This window comes from Thalassophryne amazonica, chromosome 2 (assembly GCF_902500255.1).
Source record: "Thalassophryne amazonica chromosome 2, fThaAma1.1, whole genome shotgun sequence".
NCBI lineage: Eukaryota > Metazoa > Chordata > Actinopteri > Batrachoidiformes > Batrachoididae > Thalassophryne > Thalassophryne amazonica.
The window spans coordinates 8872003-8886516 of NC_047104.1; the positions used below are offsets into that span (position 1 = coordinate 8872003).

The following is a 14514-nucleotide window of genomic DNA, read 5'->3' on the forward strand; positions in this document are numbered from 1 at the left end:
GAATTTACATGCACACAAAAAGTACCCTAGTTTTATCTGTGAAGTATTGAAAATAGGTCCAAGACAATATTTGAACATGGAGTCCCCATTTTTAAGAAAAGAAAATGAAATTATATATATATATATATATATATATATATATATATATATATATATATATATATATATATATATATATATATATATATATATATATATATATATATATATATATATATATATAAAATGACTTCACCATATGACTTATGCGAGTCTTCCTTATAAAGTCATTCATACCAGTCAGTCACCAATATTTTGCTGATCAATATTTGCTTTTCATCATCTGCCAAGGTTTCTTGGTTGCTGAAATGTGCAGAAAAGGTGCTTTTCACACCAAGGGTTCCTTGACCTTGACCTTTGACAAAACTACTCTAAAATCTATCCTAACTACCTAACCTCTGGATATCCATCCAAATAATATTCCCACCAAGTTTGATCCATCTGGGCTTCTTGGTTGTTGAGATACATGAAAAGAAGTGTTGTTTTTTTTTTTCTTGACCTTTGGCCAATCCCCTGTAGATATCCATCCAAGTAATATTCCCACCAACATTAATCAATCTCAGCTTCTTGGTTGTTGAGATATACATACACTCAATAAAAATATAAACGCAACACTTTTGGTTTTGCTCCCATTTTGTATGAGATGAACTCAAAGATCTAAAACTTTTTCCACATACACAATATCACCATTTCCCTCAAATATTGTTCACAAACCAGTCTAAATCTGTGATGATCTTGCTTGCCTCTACTGGTGGTTGGCTCTCACTGCGGTATTGTATCACTTCCTGTTCCGGAGCACAGCGGTGTTTTGCTGTATCTGTTAGCTGTTTAATCTGCGCAGTTAGATTGATCTAGTTATCTAGATTACGATTTGTTTCCCAGTGTAATCTTTACGTGCCTTAACTAAAGCACTCCTTCTGCTGAATCACCTCTAAATTATTTACACATTATTCACTTTGCGTGTTTTTAGGAATCCGCTAGCTTAGCATAGCTACTAGCTCTTAGCCGATTTAGCATGGCGGCTTCTCCTGTCTCTCCCGCACTTTTCTGCTCTGGGTGTGAAATGTTTAGTTATTCCTCGGCCTCCTTTAGCAGTAACGGTACTTGTAATAAGTGTAGCTTATTCGTAGCTTTGGAGGCCAGGCTGGGCGAATTGGAGACTCGGCTTCTGGGGAAAACCTGGTCTTGTTAGGAGAGACGGCATCCATCCCACTTTGGATGGAGCAGCTCTCATTTCTAGAAATCTGGCCAATTTTCTTAAATCCTCCAAACCGTGACTATCCAGGGTTGGGACCAGGAAGCAGAGTTGTAGTCTTACACACCTCTCTGCAGCTTCTCTCCCCCTGCCATCCCCTCATTACCCCATCCCCGTAGAGACGGTGCCTGCTCCCAGACTACCAATAACCAGCAAAAATCTATTTAAGCATAAAAATTCAAAAAGAAAAAATAATATAGCACCTTCAACTGCACCACAGACTAAAACAGTTAAATGTGGTCTATTAAACATTAGGTCTCTCTCTTCTAAGTCCCTGTTGGTAAATGATATAATAATTGATCAACATATTGATTTATTCTGCCTAACAGAAACCTGGTTACAGCAGGATGAATATGTTAGTTTAAATGAGTCAACACCCCCGAGTCACACTAACTGTCAGAATGCTCGTAGCACGGGCCGGGGCGGAGGATTAGCAGCAATCTTCCATTCCAGTTTATTAATTAATCCAAAACCCAGACAGAGCTTTAATTCATTTGAAAGCTTGTCTCTTAGTCTTGTCCATCCAAATTGGAAGTCCCAAAAACCAGTTTTATTTGTTATTATCTATCGTCCACCTGGTCGTTACTGTGAGTTTCTCTGTGAATTTTCAGACCTTTTGTCTGACTTAGTGCTTAGCTCAGATAAGATAATTATAGTGGGCGATTTTAACATCCACACAGATGCTGAGAATGACAGCCTCAACACTGCATTTAATCTATTATTAGACTCTATTGGCTTTGCTCAAAAAGTAAATGAGTCCACCCACCACTTTAATCATATCTTAGATCTTGTTCTGACTTATGGTATGGAAATTGAAGACTTAACAGTATTCCCTGAAAACTCCCTTCTGTCTGATCATTTCTTAATAACATTTACATTTACTCTGATGGACTACCCAGCAGTGGGGAATAAGTTTCATTACACTAGAAGTCTTTCAGAAAGCGCTGTAACTAGGTTTAAGGATATGATTCCTTCTTTATGTTCTCTAATGCCATATACCAACACAGTGCAGAGTAGCTACCTAAACTGTGTAAGGGAGATAGAGTATCTCGTCAATAGTTTTACATCCTCATTGAAGACAACTTTGGATGCTGTAGCTCCTCTGAAAAAGAGAGCTTTAAATCAGAAGTGTCTGACTCCGTGGTATAACTCACAAACTCGTAGCTTAAAGCAGATAACCCGTAAGTTGGAGAGGAAATGGCGTCTCACTAATTTAGAAGATCTTCACTTAGCCTGGAAAAAGAGTCTGTTGCTCTATAAAAAAGCCCTCCGTAAAGCTAGGACATCTTTCTACTCATCACTAATTGAAGAAAATAAGAACAACCCCAGGTTTCTTTTCAGCACTGTAGCCAGGCTGACAAAGAGTCAGAGCTCTATTGAGCTGAGTATTCCATTAACTTTAACTAGTAATGACTTCATGACTTTCTTTGCTAACAAAATTTTAACTATTAGAGAAAAAATTACTCATAACCATCCCAAAGACGTATCGTTATCTTTGGCTGCTTTCAGTGATGCCGGTATTTGGTTAGACTCTTTCTCTCCGATTGTTCTGTCTGAGTTATTTTCATTAGTTACTTCATCCAAACCATCAACATGTTTATTAGACCCCATTCCTACCAGGCTGCTCAAGGAAGCCCTACCATTATTTAATGCTTCGATCTTAAATATGATCAATCTATCTTTGTTAGTTGGCTATGTACCACAGGCTTTTAAGGTGGCAGTAATTAAACCATTACTTAAAAAGCCATCACTTGACCCAGCTATCTTAGCTAATTATAGGCCAATCTCCAACCTTCCTTTTCTCTCAAAAATTATTGAAAGGGTAGTTGTAAAACAGCTAACTGATCATCTGCAGAGGAATGGTCTATTTGAAGAGTTTCAGTCAGGTTTTAGAATTCATCATAGTACAGAAACAGCATTAGTGAAGGTTACAAATGATCTTCTTATGGCCTCGGACAGTGGACTCATCTCTGTGCTTGTTCTGTTAGACCTCAGTGCTGCTTTTGATACTGTTGACCATAAAATTTTATTACAGAGATTAGAGCATGCCATAGGTATTAAAGGCACTGCGCTGCGGTGGTTTGAATCATATTTGTCTAATAGATTACAATTTGTTCATGTAAATGGGGAATCTTCTTCACAGACTAAAGTTAATTATGGAGTTCCACAAGGTTCTGTGCTAGGACCAATTTTATTCACTTTATACGTGCTTCCCTTAGGCAGTATTATTAGACGGTATTGCTTAAATTTTCATTGTTACGCAGATGATACCCAGCTTTATCTATCCATGAAGCCAGAGGACACACACCAATTAACTAAACTGCAGGATTGTCTTACAGACATAAAGACATGGATGACCTCTAATTTCCTATATAAAAAAATTGATTGATTGATTGATTGATAGTGAGCACTTCTCTTTTGCTGAGATAATCCATCCCACCTCACAGGTGTGCCATATCAAGATGCTGATTAGACACCATGATTAGTGCACAGGTGTGCCTTAGACTGCCCACAATAAAAGGCCACTCTGAAAGGTGCAGTTTTATCACACAGCACAATGTCGCAAGATTTGAGGGAGCGTGCAATTGGCATGCTGACAGCAGGAATGTCAACCAGAGCTGTTGCTCGTGTACTGAATGTTCATTTCTCTACCATAAGCCGTCTCCAAAGGCGTTTCAGAGAATTTGGCAGTACATCCAACCAGCCTCAGAAACGCAGACCACGTGTAACCACACCAGCCCAGGACCTCCACATCCAGCATGTTCACCTCCAACATCGTATGAGACCAGCCACTCAGACAGCTGCTGAAACAATCGGTTTGCATAACCAAAGAATTTCTGCACAAACTGTCAGAAACCGTCTCAGGGAAGCTCATCTGCATGCTCATCGTCCTCATCGGGGTCTCGACCTGACTTCAGTTCGTCGTCGTAACCGACTTGAGTGGGCAAATGCTCACATTCGCTGGCATTTGGCACGTTGGAGAGGTGTTCTCTTCACGGATGAATCCCGGTTCACACTGTCCAGGGCAGATGGCAGACAGCGTGTGTGGCGTCGTGTGGGTGAGCGGTTTTCTGATGTCAATGTTGTGGATCGAGTGGCCCATGGTGGCGGTGGGGTTATGGTATGGGCAGGCGTCTGTTATGGACGAAGAACACAGGTGCATTTTATTGATGGCATTTTGAATGCACAGAAATACCGTGACGAGATCCTGAGGCCCATTGTTGTGCCATACATCCAAAAACATCACCTCATGTTGCAGCAGGATAATGCACGGCCCCATGTTGCAAGGATCTGTACACAATTCTTGGAAGCTGAAAATGTCCCAGTTCTTGCATGGCCGGCATACTCACCGGACATGTCACCCATTGAGCATGTTTGGGATGCTCTGGACCAGCGTATACGACAGTGTGTACCAGTTCCTGCCAATATCCAACAACTTCGCACAGCCATTGAAGAGGAGTGGACCAACATTCCACAGGCCACAGTTGACAACCTGACAACTCTATGTGAAGGAGATGTGTTGCACTGCATGAGGCAAATGGTGGTCACACCAGATACTGACTGGTATCCCCCCCCCCCAATAAAACAAAACTGCACCTTTCAGAGTGGCCTTTTATTGTGGGCAGTCTAAGGCACACCTGTGCACTAATCATGGTGTCTAATCAGCATCTTGATATGGCACACCTGTGAGGTGGGATGGATTATCTCAGCAAAGGAGAAGTGCTCACTATCACAGATTTAGACTGGTTTGTGAACAATATTTGAGGGAAATGGTGATATTGTGTATGTGGAAAAAGTTTTAGATCTTTGAGTTTATCTCATACAAAATGGGAGCAAAACCAAAAGTGTTGCGTTTATATTTTTGTTGAGTGTAAATAAGTGTTTTTGGACCATCTTTTCCTTGACCTTTGACCAATCTCCTCTAGATATCCATCCAAGTAATATTCCCACCAATGCTAATCCATCTTTAGGTTTCTTGGATGTTGAGATACATAAAAAAGTGTTTGTTTGTTTTTTTGTACCATCTTTTCCTTGACATTTGACCTTTGACCAATCTCCTCTAGACATCCATCCAAGTAATATTCCCTCCAAGCTTGATCTATCTAGGCTTTTTGGTTACTGAGATACATAAAAACGTTTTTTTGGACCATCTTTTCCTTGACCTTGACCTTTGATCTTTGACCAAACTACTAATAACCTCTAGATATTCATCCAAGTAATATTCCCACCATCTTTGATCCAACTAGGCTTCTTGGTTGTTGAGATACATAAAAAGAAGTGTTTTTTGGACCATCTTTTCCTGGACCTTTGAGCGTTGACCAATCTCAATTCAGTTCAATTTATCTCATTTATATAGTGCAAATCACAACAAAGTTGCTGCAAGGTGCTTCACACAACTAAGGTCTAACCTTACCTACCCCAAGAGCAAGCACACAGGCGACAGTGGTAAGGAAAAATTCAGTCTGATGTACTCTGAAGTATAATTTGTCAGCATTAAGCAACAAGAAAAACAGAAGAAACACTAAGGTGATTGCCAGCCACTAGCCCTAAGACTCACATACTTGTGTGCAGCGCCTTGAGGCAACTTTGTTGTGATTTGGCGCTATATAAATAACATAAATTGAATTAAACTGAAGGAAATCTGTCCAGCCATTTTTTAGTTATCTTGTCCAAAGACACACACCAGTGAAAACAATCCCCTGCTTTGCCACAAAGGCGAGATATGTTCTCTGATGGACCTGTCATCACAATCAAAAGTCAGATTCATTTATTGGTGATCGAAGGTGAGTGATGAAGAATATTGATCAGGATCAGACATTATCAATCAGAAACAAAACTGAGCGATCGGGGGCATTTGTGGCTGAAGGGATGAGGTGCGTACCACATGCCTCAGACTGCAGTTTGCAGCATTCTGCGGTTCAAATCTTGGTCTGGGCAACATTAGCTGCACGTCTCTCCCTGTCTTTGCTTTCCTGTTTGTTGTCTCTGTAATAAAGGCTGAAAAAGCTCCAACAATATATATTTTTAAAAAATTAAAGTGAAAGATCAGGATCCAAATTCAGTAACTGGGATCTAAGAACATTGGAGAGCAGATCATACAAGCAAAGCGCTGCACATCAGCGCGAAGCTCGCTCATGGTACACTGTGGCCCAAACAGGAAGTGCCAAATTTTGAATCCACAGTGAAACAGAAAATGTCAAATGTCAAACACTTCCTGGATTGACAGACAAGATCCCATGGAATCTCGTGGCAAGTTCACACTGAAACAGGAAGTGCCAAATTATGAGTCAACAGTGAAACAGAAAATGTCAAATGTTGAACACTTCTTGGCATGGGTGGAGCTAGAGTGGAGGCTGGGGTTGCATTAGACATTTAAAAAAAAACCCGACTGGCCACTTGAATTTTCAATAGGCAGCCAGGTAGGGGTCAGTTGAATAATTACACAGGGGTCAAAATTTAAAAATGCTCCATTCATGGGTGATTCTTAGACTACGGGCACTTATGATCATATTGTATGAAAAACAGAAAAAGGGGAAATTTCACACTTTTATAGTTTACTAATTGCTTGCCTCTACTGGTGGTTGGCTCTCACTGCGGTATTGCATCACTTCCTGTTCCGGAGCACAGCAGTGTTTTTCTGTATCTGTTAGCTGTTTAATCTGCGCAGTTAGATTGATCTAGTTATCTAGATTACGATTTGTTTCACAGTGTAATCTTCACGTGCCTTAACTAAAGCACTCCTTCTGCTGAATCACCTCTAAATTATTTACACATTATTCACTTTGCGTGTTTTTAGGAATCCGCTAGCTTAGCATAGCTACTAGCTCTTAGCCGATTTAGCATGGCGGCTTCTCCTGTCTCTCCCGCACTTTTCTGCTCTGGGTGTGAAATGTTTAGTTATTCCTCGGCCTCCTTTAGCAGTAACGGTACTTGTAATAAGTGTAGCTTATTCGTAGCTTTGGAGGCCAGGCTGGGCGAATTGGAGACTCGGCTCCGCACCGTGGAAAATTCTACAGCTAGCCAGGCCCCTGTAGTCGGTGCGGACCAAGGTAGCTTAGCCGCCGTTAGTTACCCCCTGGCAGATCCCGAGCAGTCGGGAAGGCAGGCTGACTGGGTGACTGTGAGGAGGAAGAGTAGCCCTAAACAGAAGCCCCGTGTACACCGCCAACCCGTTCACATCTCTAACCGTTTTTCCCCACTCGACGACACACCCGCCGAGGATCAAACTCTGGTTATTGGCGACTCTGTTTTGAGAAATGTGAAGTTAGCGACACCAGCAACCATAGTCAATTGTCTTCCGGGGGCCAGAGCAGGCGACATTGAAGGAAATTTGAAACTGCTGGCTAAGGCTAAGCGTAAATTTGGTAAGATTGTAATTCACGTCGGCAGTAATGACACCCGGTTACGCCAATCGGAGGTCACTAAAATTAACATTAAATCGGTGTGTAACTTTGCAAAAACAATGTCGGACTCTGTAGTTTTCTCTGGGCCCCTCCCCAATCGGACCGGGAGTGACATGTTTAGCCGCATGTTCTCCTTGAATTGCTGGATGTCTGAGTGGTGTCCAAAAAATGAGGTGGGCTTCATAGATAATTGGCAAAGCTTCTGGGGAAAACCTGGTCTTGTTAGGAGAGACGGCATCCATCCCACTTTGGATGGAGCAGCTCTCATTTCTAGAAATCTGGCCAATTTTCTTAAATCCTCCAAACTGTGACTATCCAGGGTTGGGACCAGGAAGCAGAGTTGTAGTCTTACACACCTCTCTGCAGCTTCTCTCCCCCTGCCATCCCCTCATTACCCCATCCCCGTAGAGACGGTGCCTGCTCCCAGACCACCAATAACCAGCAAAAATCTATTTAAGCATAAAAATTCAAAAAGAAAAAATAATATAGCACCTTCAACTGCACCACAGACTAAAACAGTTAAATGTGGTCTATTAAACATTAGGTCTCTCTCTTCTAAGTCCCTGTTGGTAAATGATATAATAATTGATCAACATATTGATTTATTCTGCCTAACAGAAACCTGGTTACAGCAGGATGAATATGTTAGTTTAAATGAGTCAACACCCCCGAGTCACACTAACTGTCAGAATGCTCGTAGCACGGGCCGGGGCGGAGGATTAGCAGCAATCTTCCATTCCAGCTTATTAATTAATCAAAAACCCAGACAGAGCTTTAATTCATTTGAAAGCTTGTCTCTTAGTCTTGTCCATCCAAATTGGAAGTCCCAAAAACCAGTTTTGTTTGTTATTATCTATCGTCCACCTGGTCGTTACTGTGATTTTCTCTGTGAATTTTCAGACCTTTTGTCTGACTTAGTGCTTAGCTCAGATAAGATAATTATAGTGGGCGATTTTAACATCCACACAGATGCTGAGAATGACAGCCTCAACACTGCATTTAATCTATTATTAGACTCTATTGGCTTTGCTCAAAAAGTAAATGAGTCCACCCACCACTTTAATCATATCTTAGATCTTGTTCTGACTTATGGTATGGAAATAGAAGACTTAACAGTATTCCCTGAAAACTCCCTTCTGTCTGATCATTTCTTAATAACATTTACATTTACTCTGATGGACTACCCAGCAGTGGGGAATAAGTTTCATTACACTAGAAGTCTTTCAGAAAGCGCTGTAACTAGGTTTAAGGATATTATTCCTTCTTTATGTTCTCTAATGCCATATACCAACACAGTGCAGAGTAGCTACCTAAACTCTGTAAGGGAGATAGAGTATCTCGTCAATAGTTTTACATCCTCATTGAAGACAACTTTGGATGCTGTAGCTCCTCTGAAAAAGAGAGCTTTAAATCAGAAGTGTCTGACTCCGTGGTATAACTCACAAACTCGTAGCTTAAAGCAGATAACCCATAAGTTGGAGAGGAAATGGCGTCTCACTAATTTAGAAGATCTTCACTTAGCCTGGAAAAAGAGTCTGTTGCGCTATAAAAAAGCCCCCCGTAAAGCTAGGACATCTTTCTACTCATCACTAATTGAAGAAAATAAGAACAACCCCAGGTTTCTTTTCAGCACTGTAGCCAGGCTGACAAAGAGTCAGAGCTCTATTGAGCTGAATATTCCATTAACTTTAACTAGTAATGACTTCATGACTTTCTTTGCTAACAAAATTTTAACTATTAGAGAAAAAATTACTCATAACCATCCCAAAGACGTATCATTATCTTTGGCTGCTTTCAGTGATGCCGGTATTTGGTTAGACTCTTTCTCTCCGATTGTTCTGTCTGAGTTATTTTCATTAGTTACTTCATCCAAACCATCAACATGTTTATTAGACCCCATTCCTACCAGGCTGCTCAAGGAAGCCCTACCATTATTTAATGCTTCGATCTTAAATATGATCAATCTATCTTTGTTAGTTGGCTATGTACCACAGGCTTTTAAGGTGGCAGTAATTAAACCATTACTTAAAAAGCCATCACTTGACCCAGCTATCTTAGCTAATTATAGGCCAATCTCCAACCTTCCTTTTCTCTCAAAAATTCTTGAAAGGGTAGTTGTAAAACAGCTAACTGATCATCTGCAGAGGAATGGTCTATTTGAAGAGTTTCAGTCAGGTTTTAGAATTCATCATAGTACAGAAACAGCATTAGTGAAGGTTACAAATGATCTTCTTATGGCCTCGGACAGTGGACTCATCTCTGTGCTTGTTCTGTTAGACCTCAGTGCTGCTTTTGATACTGTTGACCATAAAATTTTATTACAGAGATTAGAGCATGCCATAGGTATTAAAGGCACTGCGCTGCGGTGGTTTGAATCATATTTGTCTAATAGATTACAATTTGTTCATGTAAATGGGGAATCTTCTTCACAGACTAAAGTTAATTATGGAGTTCCACAAGGTTCTGTGCTAGGACCAATTTTATTCACTTTATACATGCTTCCCTTAGGCAGTATTATTAGACGGTATTGCTTAAATTTTCATTGTTACGCAGATGATACCCAGCTTTATCTATCCATGAAGCCAGAGGACACACACCAATTAACTAAACTGCAGGATTGTCTTACAGACATAAAGACATGGATGACCTCTAATTTCCTGCTTTTAAACTCAGATAAATCTGAAGTTATTGTACTTGGCCCCACAAATCTTAGAAACATGGTGTCTAACCAGATCCTTACTCTGGATGGCATTACCCTGACCTCTAGTAATACTGTGAGAAATCTTGGAGTCATTTTTGATCAGGATATGTCATTCAAAGCGCATATTAATCAAATATGTAGGACTGCTTTTTTGCATTTACGCAATATCTCTAAAATCAGAAAGGTCTTGTCTCAGAGTGATGCTGAAAAACTAATTCATGCATTTATTTCCTCTAGGCTGGACTATTGTAATTCATTATTATCAGGTTGTCCTAAAAGTTCCCTAAAAAGCCTTCAGTTAATTCAAAATGCTGCAGCTAGAGTACTGACGGGGACTAGAAGGAGAGAGCATATCTCACCCATATTGGCCTCTCTTCATTGGCTTCCTGTTAATTCTAGAATAGAATTTAAAATTCTTCTTCTTACTTATAAGGTTTTGAATAATCAGGTCCCATCTTATCTTAGGGACCTCGTAGTACCATATCACCCCAATAGAGCGCTTCGCTCTCAGACTGCAGGCTTACTTGTAGTTCCTAGGGTTTGTAAGAGTAGAATGGGAGGCAGAGCCTTCAGCTTTCAGGCTCCTCTCCTGTGGAACCAGCTCCCAATTCAGATCAGGGAGACAGACACCCTCTCTACTTTTAAGATTAGGCTTAAAACTTTCCTTTTTGCTAAAGCTTATAGTTAGGGCTGGATCAGGTGACCCTAAACCATCCCTTAGTTATGCTGCTATAGACGTAGACTGCTGGGGGGTTCCCATGATGCACTGTTTCTTTCTCTTTTTGCTCTGTATGCACCACTCTGCATTTAATCATTAGTGATCGATCTCTGCTCCCCTCCACAGCATGTCTTTTTCCTGGTTCTCTCCCTCAGCCCCAACCAGTCCCAGCAGAAGACTGCCCCTCCCTGAGCCTGGTTCTGCTGGAGGTTTCTTCCTGTTAAAAGGGAGTTTTTCCTTCCCACTGTAGCCAAGTGCTTGCTCACAGGGGGTCGTTTTGACCGTTGGGGTTTTACATAATTATTGTATGGCCTTGCCTTACAATATAAAGCGCCTTGGGGCAACTGTTTGTTGTGATTTGGCGCTATATAAAAAAAAAATTGATTGATTGATTGATTGATCTTTACAATGAAAGTGTGTTAAGAAATTTGTTCTAGTAGTCTATGATGACTTTTTCACCTTTTTTCAGCATCATTATATGCAAATATTGCCGTTTTGTGCTTGTCCCACACCCAGACTTTTGATCTTCAATGATAAAAATGAATGGTAAAGAAACGTTTTTTTCTAATGTTTTAAAATATCTCTGAATAAAATATCAGTAAAATAATCAAAACATAATTGGGGTATTCAATGACATACAACTGTTGTGATTTTTTTTTAAACAAAATGTAGTTGTCCCACACTATTGCCGTGGAATTTAAACAGTGACATCAGAGCACATGTATATAGCGCCAAATCACAACAAACAGTTGCCCCAAGGCGCTTTATATTGTAAGGCAATGGTGTGGTGGAAATTACATTTACAAGGCCAATAGTGCCCGTAGTTAAATTAATCACCCTCATATTGAAAACTACACCACATCACTTGTCTGATCATAAAGATTCCAAAAAGGTATAGTTTGGAGTATCTAGGTTCTAGCCATGCTCATGCTCCCAAGAACCATTTTACTGAAAAAATATGAACTTCAGATTTTTTTCATTAAAATGGTTCTTCAGATTCTGAAGGACCTAAATGACATGCTGGGATGCTGAAGAGCTTCGCTCGTTCATGTCCGTGACACATACATATTAGAACATTAAAGTAAAGAAGATCAAAGGAAAATGTCAACAGATGGACTGGTGGACCTTGGCGGAGATGTGGACTTTTGGAGTCTCTGTCTCGTTTATTGTTGAAGTGAGAGCAACAAACCTTGAGTGTTTACATATTCATCACATGTGATGATGGATTGCCGTATCCTGCTCGGCAGGCACACGTTCCCATAATTCCTTACATACCATAGTGCCATATTCACAAACAATCTTAACCACTTCATTAATTTTTAATTTCCCATTTGAATAAGTCAGGAAAGAGAATGTAATAACTTTTTCTTCATGATGTTTGTTGACTGCAGTGAAGAAAAAGAAAATGACATTATGAGTTTTGCTTCATAATCCACATTAAAATTAGCCCACAGCCGTTAACGATGTCGGTTATCCTTCTGTCTGTTGGTGTATAGACACATTATCACTTTGACCTGGTTGTTCTTTATTCTTATTCTGTTGCTGCTTTTAGTTATTATCTCTGTGAGTTTTGTCACAGATTATTTTCTGTTTGTAATACACTTTTCAGCCCTGCCAGTGGAGGAAATCAAACATATTTTTCTGTCTTTATGAAATTGTCAAATTCAATCTGACTGAATAACAGAAGAACAAATTTTGCAGTCACTAAGACGATATAAATGGTGCTTTCAAAACCTGTGGTTGTGAAATATAAATGATTTCAAAGAAAATAATCTCACCCCTTATTGATCTCCCCCCTCCCCACCTCTCTTCACATCTAGAGCTCATAGATGGGACCCCTACCTTGAAAATCAACCATGGATCGGGTACTTTGGTCTTACAGTTGCCAGGCAACGTGAATGTGGCAGATCGCCGGTGGCATCGGCTGGATGTCCGCAGCAAAAGCAAGGTGGGATACCTGGCACCATCTTAATGAACTGACCTCAGGTAGTCTACGTTCACGCAGAGCTGGCAAATAAAAAAAATGTGCTAAAAAACAAAGACATTCCATTTTGAAATATATGTCAACAGAAATGAGCTCATCAGGGTGTAGAGTGTCCTGCATGTGGGCAGTACCATTGATGGCACTCTTACCTCATGTCTTGGGTTCAAGTCCACCAGTGCCCACTTCCTTCCTGCGAGGAGTTTACATGTTCTCTCCGTGTCTACATTACCTTCTTTTCTCCTTGTAGACTGACTGTAACTACCAATAAGGCCCCAAATCATTGGGCCAAATGCAGGAACCACTCATATGTTCGTAAGTGGTACGAGTGGTTTAAGGCCTGCAATACAGTCCACACAAAGTTGGGATGAGAATAATTTAGGGATAGTAATGAGGCAACCAAAAAAAAAAAAAAAAGATATTTCAAATATGTGATTGTAATCATGATTTGCTACCAAAGCACTGAAGCCTGAGTTTTTGAGTAGCAAAGATTGTCAGAGGATCTCGAGTTTGGAAACAAATGTCTGAGGATATTATTCATATGTTAGGGCCCCTTCACAAATAACACGAAAGATGCAGAACCCGGAAGAAAATCCAGGAGCCAAACGAGAAATGGGGAACCACGAAACATTCCACCTGCTGTTGTGAGGGATGCACGGTCGCACAGGCGTGCACGACACACAAGCAACAGTTTAGTGCATGCTTGTGCACATGCACGAACACAGTGTGAGCAGCTGGAACGTGTTGCGCCTCTGCTGTGGAGAAAGAAAATAAAAACCACACCATAAAAAACACAGCATTTTATTGATTCCCTATTGTCGAGTGGACAATACAAGTATGATCCCTCTGTTCCTCTATAGATGACCCATGGTCATAGACGTACATGATGTCTTATTATGACCAGCCAGGTATATACGGGTGATTCTTAGACTACAGGCACTTATTATGTCCTTTGAGCATATTGTATGAAAAACAGAAAAAAGGGGAAATTTCACACTTTTATAGTTATCTTTACAATGAAAGTGTGTTAAGAACTTTGTTCTAGTAGTCTATGATGACTTTTTTCACCTTTTTTCAGCATCATTATATGCAAATATTGCCATTTTGTGCTGGTCCCACACCCAGACTTTTGATCTTCAATGATAAAAATGAATGGTAAAGAAACATTTTTTCTAATGTTTTTAAATATCTCTGAAAAAAATATCAGTAAAATAATCAAAACATAATTGGGGTATTCAATGTCATACAACTGTTGTGATTTTTTTTTAAACAAAATGTAGTTGTCCCACACTATTGCCGTAATTTCCACCACAACACTGTAATGTCCCTTTAAACAGTTTGTATGAAAGATTGTTTGGGTAGTTTCTATGGAGATAAACAGTGACATCAGAGCACATGTATATAGCGCCAAATCAC

The 14514-nt window shown here is 40.2% G+C and overlaps 1 protein-coding gene across 1 annotated transcript in view; it reads left to right on the top strand.

Annotated features, from left to right (window-relative positions):
* Positions 1-14514, top strand: part of si:ch211-186j3.6 (neural-cadherin) — a 1133875-nt gene that overhangs the window by 938479 nt on the left and 180882 nt on the right. Inside the window, 1 exon segment of the mRNA XM_034183518.1 lies at positions 12938-13065. Within this exon segment, the coding sequence (XP_034039409.1) occupies positions 12938-13065 (128 nt within the window).